This window comes from Cydia fagiglandana, chromosome 27 (assembly GCF_963556715.1).
Source record: "Cydia fagiglandana chromosome 27, ilCydFagi1.1, whole genome shotgun sequence".
Classification (NCBI taxonomy): domain Eukaryota; kingdom Metazoa; phylum Arthropoda; class Insecta; order Lepidoptera; family Tortricidae; genus Cydia; species Cydia fagiglandana.
Window position 1 is genome coordinate 1,656,149 of NC_085958.1, and position 26,964 is coordinate 1,683,112.

Genomic DNA, 26,964 nt, shown 5'->3' on the forward strand with positions numbered 1-26,964 from the left:
TCCACCGGTGGTCTTGGACGTAGTTTAAGGACATACCCGGGTCCCAAAAGTTATCTATAACTTAGTATTTTTTGTAAATATTTTTGTTTTTCTTGTTCTTGACATTTGACAATACCTAGGTTTGCCCTAGCTAAGTATGAGTGACATTCCATTTCCAACTGCAGCTGCAATACTGTTCAATTTAGGTACTATGGAAACGCGTCGCTGTCATTGTCAATTTCCATAGAAAATGAACAGTATTGCAGCTGCAGTTGGAAATGGAATGTCACTTTATACCTACTTACATTGGCATTTTCTTATTTGTGACATTGTTTTATTTCCAAATTTTATATTTCTTTTTATTTTTTCTTTTCTGTTTTTAATGTTAATGTTAAGTTGACGATCTTTTAGTGAAAGCCTTTGTTTTATCTTTTGTGTAAAATACTGTGACTTTGCCTTTAAGAAATAAATATATGTAATTTAACCTAATCATCAAGTTATTTCTTCAACGACCATTAGACGCGGCGTTTTCCCGCGAACTTACAAGTCGTGAGGTAAACGCGCTATTACGTGACCCGCAGTGAAAGCCCGGCCGCCGCGACCAGCGCACGCGATGCCCAACTAGACAACTACTGGAACCGCTTCCCTTTATTCTTGGTAAGTTTTTTTTTAACTCCTTTCGTCCTGGTGGTCATCTATACCAACTACCTATTTACATACATCCCCTTCAAAATTGACTAAAAAGTGTTTTCCCTTATTTATTTATTTTTTACTAAAAAAATTTTTAGTAAAAAAATGCTTTTATTACTAAAAATTTTATAATTAATAAAAATTTGTAACACTAAAGGTTAATAAAATATCCCTTCAAAATCCTCGTAAGGCCCAACATAGAAAGTTTTCTACTTTTTAATAATTTGAACCTTGTTCTATAAGTAAATTGGAACGTATTTCATTTATTATAAAACGCAATGAAACAATAGAAAAGCTACTTTATTTCGTTCATGAAAGGTTCAAATTATATTGCAACTAATATATACATTTTAAAAATTTTAATGTGCATTTTAGAATTACGAGGATAATATTCTATTATCTAATTTTTTTAGTTAGGTTGTCTAGAAGAGATCACTTTTAGTGATAAGAGCGCCTTTTGCTACCAAATAATATTTTCTTTATATATTTTTATTTATTGTTGCATTAAAAATATGACTTACTCAACTAAACAAAAATAAAATGGGCAAGCTGATGGACTTCTGTGATATTTATATTATAAGACCTATGTACCAACACAGCTTTGACAATAAAGAAATCTTATCTTATCTTAAATATTAAAGGTACCTACACAAATACACATGCGGTTAGTTATATCAGGTATATGGTAAAGGAACGATAGAAAGAAACCAGATTTATTTATTAAACTTCACGAAATTAAACGAAAATATTAAATAAAATTTTGATATTTGCTATGGAGTGGATTTGCCTAGGATACTGTATTTTAATTAAATATAATTACTAAGGTATGCTAAAAATAGGACAAATGTCGTTAGAAATTTCGCTATTTATACATTTTAAACTTAGATCAGCTGGACGTAGAAAAAAAGGTCGTTATTATTTTCGTACACTCGCATTATACTTTAGTTTAATTAATTAGGACATGCGTCATTAGGAATTTCGTGCATGCACATTTTGATTTTCGATGTTCTGTCTTTAGGAATTTCGTACAGTCGCCAACAGATATATCGGAGCGGCCAAGGTGTTCACAATATCTGAACATGCACTCTAACGCCCTGACAATAGAGGCGTGTTCAGATATTTGTGAGCACCTTGGCCGCTCCGATATATCTGATGGCGACTGTACTTAGGAAATTTGATTTTAGTATTTATGCTACATACATAACCCTTGCAATTTATGTTCTCATCCTCCCACTGCAAAAATATTTTTTTTTAATTCATGATAGAGCATCTTTTAAACTAAATATCATCTGACAAAGTATCAAGCGGGAGGCGATGACTGACGATTTTTGCTCCTGACCCGCGGTCATGTTAGTACTTAATGATTTTTAGACACTGTTGGAGTTAATTGAATTTAAACTGTTGTGAGACATACTAACATTGAATAATTTTACGGTTTAGACTTACTTGTTTTTAATCACTCGCGCGACATGTTTCGGAGAGCCTAGGTCTCCTTTCTCAAGCACTAACAGTGCAAGTTACTGTTGGAGTTACTTGCGTCCATACGCAGCCATTACCCTGGTGGTGGTATTTTAGATAAGTGCGTCGTCTTTAACTTGAAAGCGGTCATTACACAACTGACCCTAATTACTCTGTATGACCATTTAATTTAATGTTTGCTTAGGGAATCAATAGAAAGAAAGCTATCAATAGAACGTTTCGTAAATAGTAACTTCACCTGACGTAAGAGCTGATGTTAGCTACGCAATGTTTCCATGTTTGTATAAGTTCACGCACCGCTAACTCATTGGCAAAGAAATGAGTGCGTACTGTTACAAACGTGATGCGAAGAACGTATGTAGTACAAAGTAATGCATTGTTAATGAGCTCAATATAAAAATGATTGTTAATTAGAATTAAAAAGAAAAAATAAACTGACTTATCTACAAAATAAAACTAAATTAAAACTAAAATATAATACTAAATATAATTATAATACATCAAAGAAATTGGCTCCGTTTGGCATGGTACCGAGGACGATGGCAATATTTCCCCGCTGCGTTGTGCGAGAAAACTGTCAGCTCTTCGGTCACTGAAGTCTATTTTTTGATATCGCTTTAAAAAGTTGTAATAGCATTAGGAGCCCACGGGTGGTCTCAACCCCAAATGGCATAAAAATATACTATCGACCGGGATATGGACCGTGATTACTGAATCGAAACATCGGGAGCTAGAAAACAACACAAAGTCCATATCCCGGTCGATATCAAGCTAACCGTGAAGCATCCATACTGTGATTGTTCAGTATTTTACTCACAATTTTCTTCACGTGGGGTGAAATACTCTGCGCTATTCGGTAGCAAAGTAGGGACAGTCATCAGCAATAGTATCTTACACAACTAGGGCCGCAAAAATATATGACGCGCTCTTATTGCGCTCCAAATAAGAACGTGTCACATATTTTTGCGGCTTAGTTGTGTAAGATACTATTGCTGATGACTGTACCTATACATATATTTAGCTCTCGGGAAAACTTGGCATCGCTTAATTTTGGAATCTTTTACTTGTACGGGTATCAATATCAGCACGAGTAAAACAACAACTTTGCCTCCTAAGCTCGACCAACCCTCTTGTAAAATAAATAATGAACGAATGGGAATACACCCTAATTCCGTCCTACTACAGCTTTTCCACCATGTGCTTCTAGTTTAATTGGTAATATTTTAGCCTATACTTCGTTTTTTTTAGCATTAGAAATTAAAAGGTAAACAATCTTGATGTGTCTTTTAATTGAAAAACATATTTTAAATATAAGTTACGGCAAATATGTAACAAATATGAATCTAATACGATCATTTATATTCTTCTGCTTTCATAAGTAATAGTTTTTGATTTTTAAAAAGCGTTTTTTAACTAAAAGACATGTCAAGATCGCTTACCTTCTTGCAAGTTCTTTCTAATGCTAAAAAAACGAACTATAGATATAGGTAGATCCTAGCCTAGATGTCGATCGCTTGTTGCGTTCAGCCCAATTCCCTGGAGTTGGAGCTGTAGGTTACTTCTAAACCTCTTCTTCCTCGCGTTATCCCGGCATTTCGCCATGGCTCATGAGAGCCTGGGGTCCGCTTGACAACTAATCCCATGATTTGACGTAGGCACTAGTTTTTACGAAAGCGACTGCCATCTGACCTTTCAATCCAGAGGGTAAAATAGGCCTTATTGGGATTAGTCCGGTTTCCTCACGATGTTTTCCTTCACCGAAAAGCGACTGGTAAATATCAAATGATATTTCGTACATAAGTTCCGAAAAACTCATTGGTACGGGCCGGGGTTTGAACCCGCGACCTCCGGAGTGCAAGTCGCACGCTCTCACCGCTAGGCCACCAGCGCTTCAGGTTCAGGTTACTTCTAAACCATTCTCATTAATAAATATCTAGGCTAAAATTTAGCCTAGGTATTAACTCTGAAACATTCAACACGTGTCCACACTCCTATTGTGATACAGCTGGAACACCATAATAACCGGAAGGCCATATACAGGGTGTTTGGTACATCGCTTGTCAAATAAAAACGGCAGATTGGTTGAGTCATTTGCTACCTTCTCATGCCTAGAAAAACAAATTTGGCCATGGTTTCTTTTACTACTGCGCAAGTAAAAATTTGAAATTTACGAAAAACTGGCATAGAGCTGGAAAAAAAAACGTGTGCAGAATTAAAAAATTCTAGGCCTGAGACGATAGCAAATGACTCAACCTATCTGCCGTTTTTATTTGGCAAACGATGTACCAAACACCCTATATGCAGTCCGAAGACCATAAATAGTTATTTGTTTTACAAGGGGGCAAAGTTGTTGTTTAACCGCTCGTGCTAATATTGATATTGATACCCGAGCAAGCAAAAGATTCCAAAATTGAACCTCGAGCGTAGCGAGTTCGAAAAATGGAATCTTGAGCGTTGCGAGGGTTTCAAAGCAGGAAGGTTAAACAAAATTTGCCCCCGAGTGAAACACAAAATTTTTCACCACACCAATCCGAAGCAAATATTGAATGTAAAATATCAAACAAAATCAAATCCAAATGAATGTTATTAAATATTTATCATCCAAAATCAACATTTAAAAGTCAATTCTACCAGCAAACATAAGGAAACAGCTCAAAATTTGCATTTGATTACTTTGCCTCGCATGTGAATACAATGCAACTTTGCTATCAGTTTTTGAAGTGCAAGCCTTTCCGAGCTAGTGTGGTGAAAAAATTTTTATTATCTTTGTTTCAGAGTTAATTCAGAGGAAGCTTAATATCCCCTGCGATGGCCGCGGTCGCAGATACCAAGATGGACGACACGTGAGTAATTACATATATTTTTAGTTGTCAAGCGGACCCCAGGCTCTCATGAGCCGTGGCGAAATGCCGGGATAACGCGAGGAAGAAGAAGAGATTGAGTGAACCACTCAGTATAGACCGCGGGGTCCGCGGGCCAGGAACAGATTTCCATGACCAATCACCTCCCGGGTGACAACTTGTATAGTGGTTAACGGTTATGTATGGGGCCTTTCTTTAGGTACAACGAAACGATCTAATGCTAAGCTAATGCTTTCGGGTTTTATTTTTCAAAACTTTTTTTAAAAATCTGTGAACATTGCAGCAAGAGCGAAGCGAATGGCAACGACGTCCACACTCCGAACCTGAACGTTCAAGAGCTACCAGAGCTGCGCGCTGGTGAGGCCGAAGGCATCGCTGACTTTTACGACGGCGCTGTGCTATTGGTCACTGGGGGTACGGGCTTTCTTGGCAAGGTAAGACTTTCACTTTAAGTTGACCAGAACGTTCAAGAGTTACCATAACTGCGCGATGGTGAGGCCGAAGGCATCGCCGGCTTTTATGACGGCGCTGTGCTATTGGTCACTGGGGGTACGGGCTTTCTTGGCAAGGTAAGACTTTCTCCTTAAGTTGGCCTGAACGTTCAAGAGCTACCAGAACTGCGCGCTGGCGAGGCCGAAGGCATCGCGGACTTTTATGACGGCGCTGTGCTATTGGTCACCGGGGGTACGGGCTTTCTTGGCAAGGTAAGCGTTGACCTAGACGTTCAAGAGTAACCAGAACCGCGCGCTGGTGAGGCCGAAGGCATCGCCGGCTTTTATGACGGCGCTGTGCTATTGGTCACTGGGGGCACGGGCTTTCTTGGCAAGGTAAGAGTTGACCTGGACGTTCAAGAGTTACCATTACTGCGCGCTGGTGAGGCCGAAGGCATCGCCGACTTTTATGACGGCGCTGTGCTATTGGTCACTGGAGGTATGTATATGATAATGAAAATGGTTACAAATGGCGGCTCAATCTTGTTCCGGATTGCACTGGAGAGTGTGGGGAGACTGGAACATTGCGTTGAGCCCGACCCGAAGACTTAGTTCAGTTCATCATCTCAGCCATAAGATGGCCACTGCTGAACATAGGCCTCCCCCTTGGACCTCCATACGTGCCGGTTGAAATGGAAGCGACCCGCATCCAGCGTCTTCCGGTGACCTTAACAAGGTCGTCTGTCCATCTTGTGGGTGGACGTCCTACGCTGCGCTTGCTAGTCCGTGGTCTCAGTCAGTCAGTAGTTCAGCTGGTCATAGTCATAAATAATTCATATCGTATGTTCATTGAAAAGTATTTTTCGTCAATATTTTCTTTTTCCCACTTTGATACTAGACATTGATTTTTTTTATTTTTTATCCAGCACTAAACGTCTGCGAGCGATACTCTACAATTTCTTTTTAAGGTGGTTCGACTTAAAGGAAAAATAGAAAAATCTTTGAGCTCAGTTATCAGAAGCGGTAGGACCTGCTTTCAAATGGTCCCAGGTTCGAGTCCTGGCGGAAGTGTACATTTTTCCTTTTTTCCTTTAATAACCTCTTCCGCCCATACGTCAAACCTTGCCAAGCAAAATGTAATTTTATTTTGTCAACACAAAGTTCAAATTAGAATGGAACAGGAGATCTTTTTAAAGGTCTCTGGGCTGAGGATAAAAAAATTCATTGATTTTTTGTTTCGTGATGTAGGCGTTGCTGGAGAAACTGCTGCGCTCCTGCCCTGGAATAAACACCATCTATTTGTTACTGCGACCCAAGAGAGGACTCACGGTCGAGCAGCGATACAAGGAACTGCTGAAGAATCAGGTATTTTAAATGTAACAATTTTTTTAATACATGGTTATATCAAATCAAATATCATTTATTATCAGGCAACTAAGGCCCATAGATACATAACCTTACAAACTAACATACATACAATAATAAAATCTTACAAGCTAAAAATTATTTCGGCGACACGGCGGTTTTCAGTTGTGTCGCATTATCCGGTGTAGGATTTGGCAGATTCCCACGGAACCGCCAAAACACCACACCCTTCGGCCAAAAGTCCGCGCTCGCGATGGTTTCTAGCAGCGGCCGCGGCACGCGCACCACTATAGTTATAGTTCAAAGTTCATTAATAACTGGCCGGAAAAGCTCAACAACGGGTGACGTGGAAATCAAGGTACATGCCTTGGCGGAGCAGTGGGACGTAAACAAATGATACATCATGACCCTCGCTCGGGACTGTTCCTTATGCAAACGTTGTCTATCGCCGTTCAACGTGGCAACGCGGCGAGGGTGATGGACACAGAGTTCACTACAGAGTGAAGTGATGCCAAAACGTCATATTTCTAGGAATATGTTGTGACACTTTGCAATTGCAATTGTTTATCCAAAGATATATTAATTATAACCGTGTCAAATGTGTATTAAACCGTGTCAGAAATGTATCATTGACTCTAAAACCCCGATATCACAAAAATTAAACAAATTCTTGTAATCAGGCCTTCGACCGCATCCGCACCCGCTGGCCGGAGCGGCTGAGCAAGCTCTCTCCGATCACTGGCGATGTCTCCGCTCCTGGACTCGGTGTTGGTCTTGAGCAGAAGGCACTGCTGACCGAAGTCACAGTGTTGTTCCATTCTGCAGCCACTGTCAGGTCAGTTAACTATCATCAGTACCTAGTGCGGCTCAGCAAACTGTCTCCGATCACTGGCGATGTCTCCGCACCAGGTCTCGGGGTTGGTCTTGAGCAGAAGGCACTGTCGACTGAAGTCACAGTGTTGTTCCATTCTGCAGCCACTGTCAGGTCAGTTAACTATTATCAGTACCTAGTGCGGCTCAGCAACCTGTCTCAGATCACTGGCGATGTCTCCGCACCAGGTCTCGGGGTTGGTCTTGAGCAGAAGGCACTGCTGACCGAAGTCACAGTGTTGTTCCATTCTGCGGCCACTGTCAGGTCAGTTAACTATCATCAGTACCTAGTGCGGCTCAGCAACCTGTCTCAGATCACTGGCGATGTCTCCGCACCAGGTCTCGGGGTTGGTCTTGAGCAGAAGGCACTGCTGACCGAAGTCACAGTGTTGTTCCATTCTGCGGCCACTGTCAGGTCAGTTAACTATCATCAGTACCTAGCGCGGCTCAGCAAACTGTCTCAGATCACTGGCGATGGCTCCGCACCAGGTCTCGGGGTTGGTCTCGAGCAGAAGGCACTGCTGACCGAAGTCATCAAACATCAAACATCAAACATCAACATTTATTCAGCAAATAGGCCACAAGGGCACTTTTACACGTCAACATTGAATTTACATAAAAGCAAAAATAATAACATCAACAATTTTATAAAATAAAACTAACAATTCAATCTAACGTATTACAATTACTAAGAGATGTATATGGTCTCTTAATGTCGAATTACATACAAAATACAGATAAAAAAACACACACAAAAAAATCTATAATATTTAGAGGTGTAAATGTCTCTAGGTGTCAGAACTATAAGATTATATAGTTTATCAAGTTATCCTTAGAGATGTATAAGGTCTCCAAGAGTCAATATCCTGTATAATTAATACATTCATTAAAAGAAAAGAAACATACGAGAACAGAATGAGGCGTCTCACTGTAATTAATTAATAAAAGTTACTAAGTATAATAGCTCGTGTTAGCTTAACAGACCAGTCTCCACAAACAGCACCCGTTCACGAGTATGACGCGTATCTCATCATCAGCCAAGCCAAGTCACAGTGTTGTTCCATTCTGCGGCGACTATCAGGTAAGAATCCTAACTATCATGTTCACAAACCTAGTTCTATAATAATAGTAGTGCTATGCTATACATGGTGGCTACAAAATAACGGAATTCCCGTTGGCAAGGAGGTTTTGGGATTACACTGAGTAACTTTTACTATGGGACCAACCCCGAAATCGCGAAAAAGAAATTTGGATCTTTCATACATTTTGGGTGGTCATTTTCTAGGGGTCGGTAAATTTTTTTCGCGACTCATACAAATGGACTCGCTGGAAGATCAGCGCTGACTCTCGGGTCGGCATTATGCTGAGGTGAGCCTATTTCGTGGTAAACAATATGTAAATATGTATGTCTGACCTATCATGTTACGTTTGTTAGTTTACTTAAAATAAATGATTTATGATTTACATTCCACGATTCTTCTCTTTCCGCACAGATTCTACCTAATTTTCGATTTCCATTCTCAGATGAAGTCTTTTATGGTGGTCATGTTAAAATATATTTGTATACAGGTTCACGGAGCCTCTGCATGCAGCGACGGCGTTGAACGTACAGGGCACTGCATCGCTGCTCACGCTAGCTCAAGACATGCCAAAGCTCAAGGTAGGTCCTATAAGAATACATACAATAGGCTAGATCAGGGGCATTCAGGGATCTCCAAACCACGGCTCTTGATGACGCGTTCCAATACGGCCTGCCAACACTGCATCAGGCCCGCGGGAGCCAGGCTTTAGGGGTTCTGCCCTAACAGGAGGAACCAAATACACCCCCCTCTTCCCGGCGCCGACGGTGGCCCGCGCGAAAGTTTCTGAGGCGCAATAGGGCCCCCAGGTAAAAAAAGTTTGGAGACCTCAGGGCTAGATGACAAATTTTCATTCATGATATCATCGATCAGGTTTGTTTTTAGGATCAAATGTATATCGTTGTGTATCGTTGTTATTGTATATATCGTTGTCTGAGTACCCACAACACAAGCCTTCTTGAGCTTACTGTGGGGCTTGGTCAATCTGTGTAAGAATGTCCTATAATATTTATTTATTTATTTAATGTCTATATGGGACCCATATATTGTATCAAAGCAATACAAAAGTCAAGAATGATAGTCGAAGTTCGACAGTCGTACTTTACACGCGATACGCCTCGGTCCGGGCCCGGCCCGGTCTAGCGCCTTGAAATAGCTTGATCTTTTAAAAGGCTAAAGGAGCAATGACAAAATTAATAGAAGACGATAAAAATATACTGGCCCATATTTATTGCTTTCTCAATATAACTTCAACGAAGCCATTTTGCTTTCTCTCTAAATAAAATGGTCCTTCGAGCCGGATATTGAAACAAGTTACTCATATTACATTGAATATGAATACCTAATTTTACGGTTTACGACGGCCGTGTATCGCGTACAGTACGTTAACGCTGCTCGCACTGTTAGTGCTTGAGAAAGGAGACCTGGGCTCTCCGAAACATGTCGCGTGATTGACTTAATACATGTGAGTCTAAACCGTAAAACTATTCAATGTTAGTATGTCTCACAACAGTTTAAATTTCATATTACATTGTTTCCATGTAGGCGCTGGTGCACGTATCAACAGCCTACAGCAACGCGCCGCAGCCGAACATCGATGAGCGCGTGTACCCCCCGCCTTACGACCCTGACTCCATAGTGAGATGTGCCAAAATGCTGCCTCAACACACCGTGAACGTTCTGGCACAGACACTACAGGTACCCTTCCTTATCTGTCGCTTTATGATCCTGACTCTATAGTGAGATGTGGCAAAATGCTGCCTCAACACACTGTGAACGTTCTGGCACAGACACTACAGGTACCCTTCCTTATCTGTCGCTTTATGATCCTGACTCCATAGTGAGATGTGCCAAAATGCTGCCTCAACACACTGTGAACGTTCTGGCACAGACACTACAGGTACCCTTCCTTATCTGTCGCTTTATGATCCTGACTCTATAGTGAGATGTGGCAAAATGCTGCCTCAACACACCGTGAACGTTCTGGCACAGACGCTACAGGTACCCTTCCTTATCTGTCGCTTTATGATCCTGACTCCATAGTGAGATGTGCCAAAATGCTGCCTCAACACACTGTGAACGTTCTGGCACAGACGCTACAGGTACCCTTCCTTATCTGTCGCTTTATGATCCTGACTCCATAGTGAGATGTGCCAAAATGCTGCATCAGCACACTGTCAACGTTCCGGCATAGTCATTACAGGTATTTACCATGAGTTATACATGAGACACTACAGATATACCATCAGTCGTTCATCTTATCTTCCACGTTTTGACCCTGATTCCATAGTGAGGTGTGCCAAAATGCTTCCTCAGCACACTGTCAACGTACTGGCACAGACACTACAGGTATACCATCAGTCATTCCCTTTACTTATCTCTCGCATTAACCCTGACTCCATAGTGAGATGTGCTAAAACGCTACGGCAGCACACCGTCAAAGTACTGGCGCAGAGACTACAGGTATTACATATTTATATACAGCTACATTCACTATCAAAAGAAGGATCCGGACTATTAGTATGAGACATCCTTAAAGGATGACCGTTATGTTTGACCGGGCCGAGTCCGGGCCGGAGCGTCCAGCGCATCGTTTTCTATGGAAAGCATCACGTGGTCGCCTGTCATGTCATAGAAAAGTAAGCGCCGGAAGCTCCGGCCCGGACACGGTCCGGTCTAGCGTGAGTCATCCTTCAAGTAATATTACAAGTTTTTTTACAAGATTTTATTATGAATTATTAAGTATTTAGTTTCACCTGTCCCGTTGTCTCGTGTTGTGTCCCGTTGTCTGTCTGTAATCAAATCTTGCAAGTTAAATTTGATCCACTTCCCGGTTTCCGATTGAGCTGAAATTTTGCATGCATATATAAATCGGATGACAATGCAATATTATGGTGTCATCGAGCTGATCTGATGATGGACGCAGGAAGTGGCCATAGGAACTCTGTGATGAAACAACGCAACCTAATTGTGTTAGGGGTTTTTAGAATTGTCTCGATGAGCATTAGTTGTCGTAAGAAAAGTACAGTCAGAGATAAAAGCTTGTACAGTCGCCATCAGATATATCGAAGCGGCCAAGGTGTTCACAATATCTGAACACGCACTCTAACGCCTTGATAATAGAGGCGTGTTCAGATATTTGTGAGCACCTTGACCGCTCCGATATATCTGATGGCGAATGTCCCAAAAATGAATTTTTTGCCAAAAACTTAATATTACGTTTTCTTTATTCTACAGGGTGAACATCCCAACACGTATACACTGACGAAGGCGCTGGCCGAGTCCATTGTGTACGGTCATCAGGAGTTACCCGTTTGCATCGTGCGACCCTCCATCGGTAAGTGTACTTAGGGCATACTGAAAATTCCTGGAACTGGCCACTTATAAAAAATAAGTCGGCTCATTCAGAATCCAGAAACTTTAAGTATGGCTAATAGAAAGTAAGTAAGAATTATGTATAAGGTGATATAGCTACACCTTATTAAACAAAGTGCCTAGCTGCGTCTGTCTGTTTGTATGTTCGCGATAAACTCAAAAACTACTGAACGGATTTTCATGCGGTTTTCACCTATCAATAGAGTAACAAACAAAAAAATTCGTAAACGGTTAAGTTAACACCACTAGGTGTGGGTGACCGAAAAAGTATCTAAACCCTCATATATGTATTGAATCAATAACTAAATCAAGCCTTGCCAAGAGCTTGGAAAATACTATAAAGCTACGGATCCACTTCGTTATGCGTGGCCCGACATGCACTTGGCCTACTTAAGTGTGTCATGTCTGCGAGGAAACACATGGTTTATAATTGATAAGTTTATCTTTTCGATCGATACGTCCACTTGGCTACTGATTATTTTATGAATGTCGCGGGAAAGCACAACTGTTGTCTTACCTTCGATTAGGGGGGGTTTTTAAACCCCCCCCCACCCAAAAAGAGGGATGTTATACGTTTGACGCAAATGTCTGAGTGTAGGCGCTCCCATACAACGAACGTGATTTTATTGCCACTTTTGCGAAACGGTACGGAACCCGTCGTGCGCGAGTCCGACTCGCACTTGGCCTGTTTTTTGTATGCACTTTCCAACTCGCAATGATCCGACCGAGTGGAGATCGGGCACACGCGGTTCCGATCGTTACGTCGGGTTACTGGATCACTAGAGCTTATGTTTACAAAACCAGTTCTGGTTGACCAGTTAATAATATTTAATGATGATGTGGGCGGGGCACATTGCTCGTAGAACCGATGGCTGGATGGCTGGATGGGTGGATGGATGGGGATGGATATGGCGGCAAGGTTCTCGAGTGGCGACACGTACCGGAAGGCGCAGCGTGGGTAGGCCCCCCACAAGGTGGACTGACGACCTGGTGAAGGTCGCGGGAGTCCGCTGGATGCGGGTGGCGCAAGACCGGTCATTGTGGCACTCTTTGGGGGAGGCCTATGTCCAGCAGTGGACGTCTCATTGTCCAACCAATATCAATCCATAGACCGGTATACTATTCACTCTTTCTACAAGTCTTAATGCCTCCTGAGACCGGGTCATGGATGTTTATTGATGCACTTGTTAGGTTCCAGCAGGCGTTCTACATGACATCAAAGCTCTCCAAAGGGCCTCTACGTGTTGGATATATCCCTACGCAAGCTTTCAAAAGATCGGGATTTGTAGGCCCGTGAAATCTCAAATTTAATAATGGAAAAGGGTCAGTTGCAGTAATTAGAACTATGTATGAAACTTCCCATACAATAAATCTTAGAAGAAGCAAACCTTGTATGTCCAAACCATAAACTAGGAATCCTTTAGAAGTCTAGACCGAGTTTAGAGCAATTATTTCATGACACCGATGATGCCAAAAATACGGGGGTGCGCGGGACGAGGTGAGTGAAGTCCCGTGCTGTGATTGGTCCGTTCAAAGACACGGACGTCACACAAAGACACTTTCGACTCGAACATGGAGTAAATTTACCGTATGCGGGGCACAGGGGGTAGCGCGACTATGCTCAGTCTGGAGAATGTTTTGTCTGTGGTCCAAACGCCATCTGCGAAAATAATAGTTGTTTTGATATCAAAAGTGATGTACGGAGTGAGCACTCTATTCTTACTATATTTCTCTATGAATATGTCATAGAAATTGTTTCTAATAGCTCTCGAATATCAAGTTTTAGCCTGTAATAAACACCTATTCGTAGTAAATAATTAATGTGACTGTTAAGGTATTATTGATTGCGCCCAAAATAGTTAAACAACACTCAAATAACAGGGTTTGAACTTAACTTTCAAGTTATATAAGTAGTTTGCCTATCATTTTTAGGGTTCCGTACCCAAAGGGTAACAACGGGACCCTATTACTAAGACCCCACTGTCCGTCTGTCACCAGGCTGTATCCCATGAACCGTTTTAACAGAAATACATCATCTGTGAAAATTTTAACTGTCTAGCTATCACGGTTTTCGAGTTACAGCCAGCCAGACGGACAGCGGAGATAGTAATAGGGTCCCGTTTTTACCCTTTGGGTACGGAACGGAACCCTACAAAATGACAATGAATGACACAAAACGAAAGGATGGATGGATGGATGCATCGAATATAAAAAAAGTGCATCGCGGAAATTGTTGCAACAATATTGCATTTAATGTGTATATTAATTAGAGAATGGCTCATCTAGTTAGTATACAGAGTAGATATTTAAATTAGTCTATTTACATCTTTATACCTACGCAAATAGTTTTTTACAACATTTTATTTATAACGTAACTATTATATCTCGTTAAATTCACGCAATTGACACAATAATTTGTATTATAATATACTTAAGGCATCCCTTTAGTTATATTTTGTTTATTATTACAAGCTTTTATTTACTTTCACCTGACCATTGTCTGTCTGTCTGTCTGTCTGTAATCAAATCTTGCAAGTTAAATTTGATCCACTTCCCGGTTTCCGATTGAGCTGAAATTTTGCATAAGTACATATGTAAGTCGGGTGACAATGCAATATTATGGTGTCATCGAGCTGATCTGATGATGGAGACCGGAGATGGTCATAAGAACTCTGTGATAACACAACGAAACCCAATTGTGTTTGGGGTTCTTAGAATTTTCTCGATGAGTATTAGTTGCCTGTGGAAAAAAACTACAGTCGGCGATAAAAGCTTGTACCAAAAATTAAATTTTTGTCAAAAACTTATTGAGTTTACAATTCGTCTAGGCTCCGTTGCATCACAAGATGGTACCTAATAATGTTTGTGACGTCTAGGATCCGTTGTATCACAAGGTGGTAATATTGATTGTAACGAAGATAAAATCTTCCTTATATTGTGCTAATGTTAACCCATTTTTTTTTCTAGTGACGGCCGCGTTGCAGGAGCCTTTCCCAGGCTGGATAGACAATATCTACGGAGTCACCGGTAAGTTAACCCTTAAATGCATGATTTTTTCTTTTTGCCCGAAATTAATATATGTATCACATAATTGTTAAAAAAGCACAAAAAATTATTACATTAAAACAATCATAAGTACATAGGCAAAGGGGTAGGTAATACATATGTGGGTAGGGTAGAAAAGTGGTTTCAATCGATGTGTGGAAGGGCGGCACCGTCGTCGAACCCAAGCCACCTGGCGGTCGACTTAAAACGGTGGCGTGTGCCTCGGATACACATGCTGGTGGCGCGTATAACGGCGATACTGATCCTACATCTCAGCCAGCCCAGTATGGTGCTTAGAGAACGGTTCCACCGTTGAGATATGGTTTCTGCCATCTGTCACATAATTGTTTGCTGATTCTAGGAAAAATAGTAAAATAGGTAATATAATACATCTATTTTTACTACGAAAATGTGTTAGAAGTTGCATAACCTAAATTATATTTATGTTTTGTGATATTACTAATGATAAAGTTTTCAATTATAAACTCCAAAAAAAATCTGCCCAAAATCACACACAATCGGGCTAATCCAGCTTTTCCGACATTCCGTCTTAAATAACATTTTAAGATTTAGATGTGATGAAATGTATTTGTTTATAATTTGAACTTTACGTTGACAAAATAAAATTCGTCTTAAAATAAATGTAAATTTTATAAATTAAAATACTAAGTAAGTTTAAGTAAAAAATCGGAAAATGGATTACTTTTACTATTGAAATAATATACAGGAACAAATAGAATTTTCACCTCAGCAGCTCGAACAATGGACTTTGTCACTTAAAAACAGTGAGCAAAATCGCATATTGCTGCTGACTGTCAAAGATATGCTTACGCTTTTGCACCTTACTCCCTTGTAATAAGGCGAAAAATGTATACATATCTTTGACGTCGACTGTACTAGTAAAACAAATGTTTTTTCCAGGGATCGTAATGGAAATCTCACGCGGCACCTACCGCTCCGGGTTCTGCCGGGAGCGATACGTGGTCGATCTTGTGCCTGTCGATCTGGTGGTCAACGCCTGCATACTGGCAGCCTGGAGACAGGGCACGAACAAGTCAGTATACGTATATAAATACATATATCGCAGCACCACTCATGGTTCTGCCGGGAGCGATATGTGGTCGACCTTGTGCCTGTCGACCTGGTGGTCAACGCTTGCTTACTGGCAGCCTGGAGACAGGGCAACAACAAGTTAGTATACGTATACATATATCTCTCTCTCTTCCTTCCTTGCCTTATCCGGTAATGGCGACTCCATCAACAATTCTTATCCGGATGAAATGCCCTATTGGCTCGCAAAACCAAACTTTGACTTGAAGATGCGGTCACACCATGCGCAATGGTATTGTCCAGACGAGTCGGTGTAAGGAGGGCTCAGGTCGCATCTAGCGGGTATAACGCTTAGCATCTAGGTTTTCCAGACGCTGATGCTGCAAATTGATCTACTTTCTTATTAACACTAGAACGCCATTCCGATCCTTGTAATGCAATGTCCTGCTAGCGGCCGCCCGTATTCTTAGCGAGGACCGATTGCTAGGCGTGACCCTCTTTTTCAGCTTTAATATTTACAGCCTACAAGGGGTCATCCATTAATTACGTCACACGTTTAGGGGGAAAATGGGGGGAAATGTGACATATTGTGACATGGGGGAGGGGGGAGACACAAACTTTGTGACGTCACTTTAACTTCATCAGTAACCGAAAATTTATTTAAATTACTAGCTGTGCCCGCGGCTCCGCCCGCGTGGAATTCGGTCTGTTCTATTTCTCTCCCTCTCCCCTGGAGGCGGAACTTGAAGTAAAGTTGACAGATGGATATGCTAGAGGACTGTAGTCCAGATAAAATATTTAACAATTAGGTACCACTAAATAAAACTACACTCCAAAATCAATAGCTTTTTGCGCCCTTATACAAATTTTACACGTGATTTAAACGACAGAGTAGTAGGTGTATATCGGACGATACAGTAAAGTATACGCGCGCGAGCAAAAGCGAAGCGGCTTGCCTGGCTAAAGCGCCACTCACCGTGGTCTTCTTCAGACTCCTGAGGAAAACCACGTGCCCTTTGTAACCTCAATGCGTTGCGAGACTTTCGCGAATCATTCGATTTTTTTGGGGAAGGCATGGTAATGCGTATAAAATTCGAGTCCCAAATCGTTTGACTTCGCAAACGACCAATGCCGGATTAAGATATTTTGATGCCCTAAGCATTTCTAGACCATGGTGCCCCCCTCCCTAGGGTCGTCAAGATTATATTGAATTTTTTTTTTGGTCAATTGAGTGACGTTCATTGCCGCATTAGAGCTGGATATGGAAATCAGTCACATCATTTTATCACGAAAATTGACAGTCCTGCAACAATAACGTTGCAACAGAGTAATGCTGCTGCAGTCGCCACCTGAATATCACCTTTATCATATCTAAGAATGTAATTGAAAACGCGAGCGAAGCGAGCGTCAAAATTTTTCGATATAAAAACGCAATTTAATAGACAGTTGGTCATTTTTACTTTTAGTATGGAAATCAGTCACATCATTTTTGCACAAAAATTGACAGTGCTGCAACAGTAACGTTGCAACACAGTAATGCTGCTGCAGTTGCCATCCGAATACATATTTAAGAATATAATTGATAACGCGAGCGAAGCGAGCGCGAAAATTTTTCGATATAAAAACGCAATTTGATAGACAGTTGTACGTTTTTACTTTTAGTATAGAAATCAGACACATCATTTTATCACCAAAATTGACAGTACTGCAGCAGTAACGTTGCAACAGAGTACTATTTTCGATGTAAAAAACGCAATTTGATAGACAGTTGTACATTTTTACTTTTAGTCCCAACCAGGCGCTAATCCAGGATTTCATACAGAGAATGGATGTGACAGTTTTCTATCAGCCTAGCTTGGCATAGGGCTCGATATTTAAGGGTCTCAGCGACGTTGTTTTCATAGAGAAAAGATGCAAGAAAGCAGAGCTTGGAATTGACCAAGTGAATTGTATTGGCGAAATGTGAGCAAGGCAGAAGGCCCAGCTGCGAAAGAGGAAAGCTTGGATTTGCATCCACGCCCAAGTGTAATTAAGGCAGAAGATCAACTTTGCCGTAAGGGAGAATGCCTTGCATAAGACCTCACGCCGAACTGCAATAGAGTGGCTTGAAATCGAATCTATGCATGTAATCACGACTCTTCTACTGCTCGCTCTTTGGCTTCACTCGAAAGCGCTACTTGATAGGATGCTTTTAGTTTTCGGCTTTCACGGGGCCCCTGAGACCTAACTGCCAAAGTGTTATCACTTTGACAGGATCGCGGCTAAGTAGCAACTCGCCTTGGCCGACAAATCTGCCGTGCAAGAGAGCAAAATTCGCTATAAAATCGGTAACCTATGTCGAAAAAATCGGCTGGCCGCAAGCCCGCAAGCAAGATTCTTTCCATGACTTTAAGGGCGTCCGCGTAAGGTCAAATCGAATGCCTACGTTGGAAATTTTCATACGTACCCTCACTCTCTTACTTTTAGTATGGAAATCAGTCACATCATTTTATGACGAAAATTGACAGTAACGTTGCAACAGAGTAATGCTGCTGCAGTTGCCAACCGAATATCACCTTTATCATATCATAGAATGGTGAAAACGCGAGTGAAGCGAGCGCGAAAATTTTTCGATATAAAAAACGCCATTTGATAGACAGTTGTACACTTTTAGGGTTTTCCGTACCCAAAAGGTAAAACGGGACCCTATTACTAATACTTCGCTGTCCGTCCGTCCGTCTGTCACCAGGCTGTATCTCACGAACCGTGATAGCTAGACAGTTGAAATTTTCACAGATGATGTATGTCTGTTGCCGCTATAACAACAAATACTAAAAACTGAATAAAATAAAGATTTAAGTGGGGCTCCCATACAACAAACGTGATTTTAGACCGTAGTTAAGCAACGTCGGGCGGGGTCAAGTACTTGGATGGGGGACCGTTTTATTTTTGCCTGTTTTTGCATTATGGTACGGAACCCTTCGTGCGCGAGTCCGACTCGCACTTGCCCGGTTTTTTTACTTTTAGTTCCAACCAGGCGCGAAAAAGTTTGCCCCTCCTTCCTAAGTAGCGCCATAAGATTCAGGGGCAAACTTAAATCAAGCGAGTATTGTGGCTACCCCCCCTTATATGGGTTAAATTTTTATAGCCTATAACCTGGCCGGAGATTTTCTCGACAGATTAGTAAAGTTTTCATCAAAATCCGTTTAGCCGTTTTCACGTGATGCGCGTTCAAATAAACAGACAAACAGATAAACAGATAAACAGACAAACAGACAAAAATTCTAAAAACTGTTATAACGTGTTCTGTTATCGATTCTAAGTATCCCCAGCCAACTTTTTTTCAAATATCTTCCATGTACAGACTTTCGACTGTCTACAGCTTTATTATATGTATAGATAGCTGTGCCCGCGGCTCCGCCCGCGTGGAATTCGGTCTGTTCTATTTCTCTCCCTCTCCCCTGGAGGCGGAACTTGAAGTAAAGTTGACAGATGGATATGCTAGAGGACTGTAGTCCAGATAAAATATTTAACAATTAGGTACCACTAAATAAAACTACACTCCAAAATCAATAGCTTTTTGCGCCCTTATACAAATTTTACACGTGATTTAAACGACAGAGTAGTAGGTGTATATCGGACGATACAGTAAAGTATACGCGCGCGAGCAAAAGCGAAGCGGCTTGCCTGGCTAAAGCGCCACTCACCGTGGTCTTCTTCAGACTCCTGAGGAAAACCACGTGCCCTTTGTAACCTCAATGCGTTGCGAGACTTTCGCGAATCATTCGATTTTTTTGGGGAAGGCATGGTAATGCGTATAAAATTCGAGTCCCAAATCGTTTGACTTCGCAAACGACCAATGCCGGATTAAGATATTTTGATGCCCTAAGCATTTCTAGACCATGGTGCCCCCCTCCCTAGGGTCGTCAAGATTATATTGAATTTTTTTTTTGGTCAATTGAGTGACGTTCATTGCCGCATTAGAGCTGGATATGGAAATCAGTCACATCATTTTATCACGAAAATTGACAGTCCTGCAACAATAACGTTGCAACAGAGTAATGCTGCTGCAGTCGCCACCTGAATATCACCTTTATCATATCTAAGAATGTAATTGAAAACGCGAGCGAAGCGAGCGTCAAAATTTTTCGATATAAAAACGCAATTTAATAGACAGTTGGTCATTTTTACTTTTAGTATGGAAATCAGTCACATCATTTTTGCACAAAAATTGACAGTGCTGCAACAGTAACGTTGCAACACAGTAATGCTGCTGCAGTTGCCATCCGAATACATATTTAAGAATATAATTGATAACGCGAGCGAAGCGAGCGCGAAAATTTTTCGATATAAAAACGCAATTTGATAGACAGTTGTACGTTTTTACTTTTAGTATAGAAATCAGACACATCATTTTATCACCAAAATTGACAGTACTGCAGCAGTAACGTTGCAACAGAGTACTATTTTCGATGTAAAAAACGCAATTTGATAGACAGTTGTACATTTTTACTTTTAGTCCCAACCAGGCGCTAATCCAGGATTTCATACAGAGAATGGATGTGACAGTTTTCTATCAGCCTAGCTTGGCATAGGGCTCGATATTTAAGGGTCTCAGCGACGTTGTTTTCATAGAGAAAAGATGCAAGAAAGCAGAGCTTGGAATTGACCAAGTGAATTGTATTGGCGAAATGTGAGCAAGGCAGAAGGCCCAGCTGCGAAAGAGGAAAGCTTGGATTTGCATCCACGCCCAAGTGTAATTAAGGCAGAAGATCAACTTTGCCGTAAGGGAGAATGCCTTGCATAAGACCTCACGCCGAACTGCAATAGAGTGGCTTGAAATCGAATCTATGCATGTAATCACGACTCTTCTACTGCTCGCTCTTTGGCTTCACTCGAAAGCGCTACTTGATAGGATGCTTTTAGTTTTCGGCTTTCACGGGGCCCCTGAGACCTAACTGCCAAAGTGTTATCACTTTGACAGGATCGCGGCTAAGTAGCAACTCGCCTTGGCCGACAAATCTGCCGTGCAAGAGAGCAAAATTCGCTATAAAATCGGTAACCTATGTCGAAAAAATCGGCTGGCCGCAAGCCCGCAAGCAAGATTCTTTCCATGACTTTAAGGGCGTCCGCGTAAGGTCAAATCGAATGCCTACGTTGGAAATTTTCATACGTACCCTCACTCTCTTACTTTTAGTATGGAAATCAGTCACATCATTTTATGACGAAAATTGACAGTAACGTTGCAACAGAGTAATGCTGCTGCAGTTGCCAACCGAATATCACCTTTATCATATCATAGAATGGTGAAAACGCGAGTGAAGCGAGCGCGAAAATTTTTCGATATAAAAAACGCCATTTGATAGACAGTTGTACACTTTTAGGGTTTTCCGTACCCAAAAGGTAAAACGGGACCCTATTACTAATACTTCGCTGTCCGTCCGTCCGTCTGTCACCAGGCTGTATCTCACGAACCGTGATAGCTAGACAGTTGAAATTTTCACAGATGATGTATGTCTGTTGCCGCTATAACAACAAATACTAAAAACTGAATAAAATAAAGATTTAAGTGGGGCTCCCATACAACAAACGTGATTTTAGACCGTAGTTAAGCAACGTCGGGCGGGGTCAAGTACTTGATGGATGGGGGACCGTTTTATTTTTGCCTGTTTTTGCATTATGGTACGGAACCCTTCGTGCGCGAGTCCGACTCGCACTTGCCCGGTTTTTTTACTTTTAGTTCCAACCAGGCGCGAAAAAGTTTGCCCCTCCTTCCTAAGTAGCGCCATAAGATTCAGGGGCAAACTTAAATCAAGCGAGTATTGTGGCTACCCCCCCTTATATGGGTTAAATTTTTATAGCCTATAACCTGGCCGGAGATTTTCTCGACAGATTAGTAAAGTTTTCATCAAAATCCGTTTAGCCGTTTTCACGTGATGCGCGTTCAAATAAACAGACAAACAGATAAACAGATAAACAGACAAACAGACAAAAATTCTAAAAACTGTTATAACGTGTTCTGTTATCGATTCTAAGTATCCCCAGCCAACTTTTTTTCAAATATCTTCCATGTACAGACTTTCGACTGTCTACAGCTTTATTATATGTATAGATTTAGTTCGCTGTACATTTAAATAACAAGTTTTTAAAACGAAAACAGTTTTTATTCGTTTAATTTTCTTTCCTAAGCAGTTTTGGGTTATAAAATTACTAATATTTATATCGTCAAAAATATTTTGATAAAATATTAATAATACTTAGGTACTTACTTAATTCGATTTGGCGATTTCGTAGAAAAAATGTGACGTCACACTAGGGGGGGAGGGGTTTGCCAAATGTGACCAAGTGTGACAAGGGGGGGAGGGGTCAAAAAACCTAGAAATTGGTGTGACGTAATTAATGGATGACCCCCAACCACATATGTTTACTGCGTCAGTTTTCAGCTAGGAAGCACTTACCGCCAGGCTCGTGCGAAATTGTTCCATTCGTTCCATTTGTAGGATGTCTTTGTTTACTATGAATTTTGTGAAGAGAAAATATCATTGTAATGCGTATTTATGTTATTATTTTGTGTTCTAGGGCGGGACGCTGTCCAGTATACAACGTGACTTCAGGCTCAATCAGCCCGCTACAATGGGGCGCCTTCACACGGCTATGTGTCAAATGGGCGAGAGAGAACCCCACCAAGTAATTATTATTTTTACTTCTAGCTCATATTTTTCTTTCAGGTAACTTGTTTTTAGGGTTTCGTACCCAAAGGGTAAAACGGGACCCTATTACTAAGACTTCGCTGTCCGTCCGTCTGTCACCAGGCTGTATCTCACGAACCGTGATAGCTAGATAGTTGAAATTTTCACAGATGATGTATTTCTGTTGCCGCTATAACAACAAATACTAAAAACAGAATAAAATAAAGATTTAAATGGGGCTCCCATACAACAAACGTGATTTTTGACCAAAGTTAAGCAACGTCGGGAGTGGTCAGTATTTGGATGGGTGACCGTTTTTGTTTTTGCTTTTTTTTGTTTTTTTTTTGCATTATGGTACGGAACTCTTCGTGCGCGAGTCCGTCTCGCACTTGCCCGGTTTTTTTGTATTTTTAAGTAGTCTCTGAAGTGGGTGGGCCAGAAAGATAAACAAAACACTACTTATAGTCATCAGCATCATCATCATCAGCCTACTCTCGTCCACTGCTGGACATAGGCCTCTCCTATTGCACGCCATTGAGCACGATTTGCGGCAACTCTGATTCAGCTCTTGCCAGCCTCCTTGCGAAGGTCATCGCTTCATCTAGTCTGAGGGCGTCCTACGCTACGTTTGCCGATGCGCGGTCTCCACTCGAGAACTCGTCTACCCCAACGGTTATCGGTTCTACGGCTAATATGACCGATCCACTGCCACTTCAGCTTGCTAATCCGGTGGGCTATGTCGACGACTTTAGTTCTCTGACGGATGACTTCATTTTAGTACTGATACTGTAATTTAATGGTGCAGTCTTTGTCCAAATGTCACCTAAAGAACCATGATTGCTAAAATGATTAACATAAAATTTCCCACATATACGTGATGTGGTACCCCAATTACTCGACTATTAGTAATAATGAGTTTTCCACTTTTTTGACAGATACATGATGTGGTACCCAATTACTCGACTATTAGTAATAATGAGTTTTCCACTTTTTTGACAGATACATGATGTGGTACCCAATTACTCGACTATTAGTAATAATGAGTTTTCCACTTTTTTGACAGATACATGATGTGGTACCCAATTACTCGACTATTAGTAATAATGAGTTTTCCACTTTTTTGACAGATACATGATGTGGTACCCAATTACTCGACTATTAGTAATAATGAGTTTTCCACTTTTTTGACAGATACATGATGTGGTACTCAATTACTCGACTATTAGTAATAATGAGTTTTCCACTTTTTTTACAGATACATGATGTGGTACTCAATTACTCGACTATTAGTAATAATGAGTTTTCCACTTTTTTGACAGATACATGATGTGGTACTCAATTACTCGACTATTAGTAATAATGAGTTTTCCACTTTTTTGACAGATACATGATGTGGTACTCAATTACTCGACTATTAGTAATAATGAGTTTTCCACTTTTTTGACAGATACATGATGTGGTACCCAATTACTCGACTATTAGTAATAATGAGTTTTCCACTTTTTTGACAGATACATGATGTGGTACTCAATTACTCGACTATTAGTAATAATGAGTTTTCCACTTTTTTGACAGATACATGATGTGGTACTCAATTACTCGACTATTAGTAATAATGAGTTTTCCACTTTTTTGACAGATACATGATGTGGTACTCAATTACTCGACTATTAGTAATAATGAGTTTTCCACACTTTTTACAAGCTTTTATTTACTTTCACCTGACCGTTGTCTGTCTGTCTGTAATCAAATCTTGCAAGTTAAATTTGATCCACTTCCCGGTTTCCGATTGAGCTGAAATTTTGGATACATACGTAAGTCAGGTGACAATGCAATATTATGGTGTCACCGAGCTGATCTTATGATGGAGACCGGAGGCGGCCATAAGAACTCTGTGATGAAACAACGAAACCTAATTGTGTTTGGGGTTTTTAGAATTGTCTCGATGAGTATTAGTTGCCTGTGGAAAAAAAAGTACAGTCGGCGATAAAAGCTTATACCAAAAATTATTTTTTTGCCAAAAACTTATTGACAAGTACGTGATGTGGGGGTGCATATCGATGGCTATAAACATTTTTATTATAATATCAGTTGTAATAACGCTTATTTAGTATAATTATTAAATGATATAACAACACTTAATATATTTTCATATGATATAAATTATCATTTTATATAAAGATTAATTGATCTAATAACATTTAGCATAACATTTTTCAAGTATAATGCATATTTTCTATACTGAATTTATGATATAAAGTTATTTCATCTAAAGTAGAATGGTTGATATAATGTATTAGATATATAATTCCGCATTTTCTATTACACACTACAAAAAACGACTATTTCTACATATAACGAACTGCTATTTATAACTAGGTAGGTAAGGTTAAGAACTGCGACCCCTACACAAAACCAACCGCTACCAGAGTAGTAGGTTAGGTTAGGTTAAGAACTGCGACCCCTACACTAAACGAACCGCTACCAGAAAAGTAGGTTAGGTTAGGTTAGAATTGCGTCCATTACACAAAACAAACCACTACCTAATCTGCGTTAAACATTTACATATGTCGTCATAGAAATACCTTTAGTATAGTACATATTATACCGAATAATGCTTATATAATAATACTTGTATAATAAATGAGCATTATATCACATGATCGTTATAATAAATGAGTGTTATATCAAAATATAATTATACAAAATATGAAACATTTTAATAATATACCAAATGTATATTATACAAAATGAGTTATTATATTTTCTGAAATTATATTAAATGTTGTTATATCTACAGAAAATATATTAATTATTTTTATATCGATCATTACACACCCGTGATGTGGTACCCCAATTTGTCGACTATTATTAATAATGAGAGTTTTCTGCCTTCTTTTGACAGATACGCGATGTGGTACCCAATTACTCGACTATTATTAATAATGAGTTTTCCACCTTCTTTTTGACAGATACGTGATGTGATACCTCAATTTCTCGACTATTATTAAGTAGTAGTAGTAGTAGTAAAACACTTTATTCTACAAAAAACAAAACAAAACAGGAAAAATAACATTCGTCATTAGTACAAAGGCGAACTTAAATAAATAATAATAATGAGTTTTCCACTTTTTTTGACAGATAACTTGATGTGGTACCCCAATTTTTCGACCATTATTAATAATGAGTTTTCCAACTTCTTTTTGACAGATACGTTATGTGGTACCTACCCCAATTTCTCGACTATTATTAATAATGAGTTTCAAACTTCTTTTTGACAGATATGTGATGTGGTACCCCAATTTCTCATTCACGGAGTCCCGGTTCCTGAACACCTTCTGGGAGGTGACCTGTCACCTGCTGCCTGCGTTCCTCTACGATGTGCTGCTGCGCGCGCAGGGGCGGAAGGCTATGTAAGCGCTTGCACCATTCCACTACATACATACATACATATAATCACGCCTATTTCCCGGAGGGGTAGGCAGAGACCACGGATTTCCACTTGCTACGATCCTGACATACCTCTTTCGCTTCCTTCACATTCATAACATTCCTCATACACGCTCGCCATTCCACTAACCTGGGGATAACAGGTTAAACCTGAATTTACCATAGTTACCAGCACAATTTGACACTGGGTTAATGGTTTAAGTGATAGATAGAGATAGAGAGAATACCATTTATCGCCACAACTCAGTAACAAGATACAAAATTTGCAAAATTGAACGACAAGCGTAGCCATCAGTGGTTTAACATTTTTAATCTTGAGCGCTGCGAGGGTTTCAAGGCTCGAGAGCTATTTGCTTCAGCCACACCAACGCGAAGAAAATTTGTAAAACTGTAAAACAATCAAATCAGATTATTTAGGAGTTTTAGGACCTGTTTTATTTTTATTTAGCCCGTTATTATAGTGTCCCACTGCTGGGCTAAGACTTCTCCCTTTTAATGCTTAACTCCCGTTGTTGTACTTTTTCCGGCCAGTTACTGATGGTGTCTTGTCAAAGACATATGTAACTTCGTATAAGATGAATAAAGTCTAAGAGTGACATTCCATTTCCAACTGCAGCTGCAA

The 26,964-nt window shown here is 40.4% G+C and overlaps 1 protein-coding gene across 1 annotated transcript in view; it reads left to right on the forward strand.

Moving 5' to 3' along the window:
• Positions 1-575: 575 nt before the first annotated feature.
• The window catches only part of LOC134677975 (putative fatty acyl-CoA reductase CG5065), a 32,346-nt gene continuing 5,957 nt past the window's right edge, over positions 576-26,964 (forward strand). The window contains exons 1-12 of the mRNA XM_063536405.1: positions 576-636; positions 4,924-4,991; positions 5,293-5,443; positions 6,689-6,805; positions 7,486-7,790; positions 9,245-9,335; positions 10,300-10,452; positions 11,992-12,091; positions 15,097-15,156; positions 16,096-16,228; positions 22,783-22,890; positions 26,174-26,305. Of these exons, the coding sequence (XP_063392475.1) occupies positions 4,957-4,991; positions 5,293-5,443; positions 6,689-6,805; positions 7,486-7,790; positions 9,245-9,335; positions 10,300-10,452; positions 11,992-12,091; positions 15,097-15,156; positions 16,096-16,228; positions 22,783-22,890; positions 26,174-26,305 (1,385 nt within the window). The 5' untranslated portion in view covers positions 576-636; positions 4,924-4,956. The remainder of the gene's footprint in view (positions 637-4,923; positions 4,992-5,292; positions 5,444-6,688; positions 6,806-7,485; positions 7,791-9,244; positions 9,336-10,299; positions 10,453-11,991; positions 12,092-15,096; positions 15,157-16,095; positions 16,229-22,782; positions 22,891-26,173; positions 26,306-26,964) is intronic.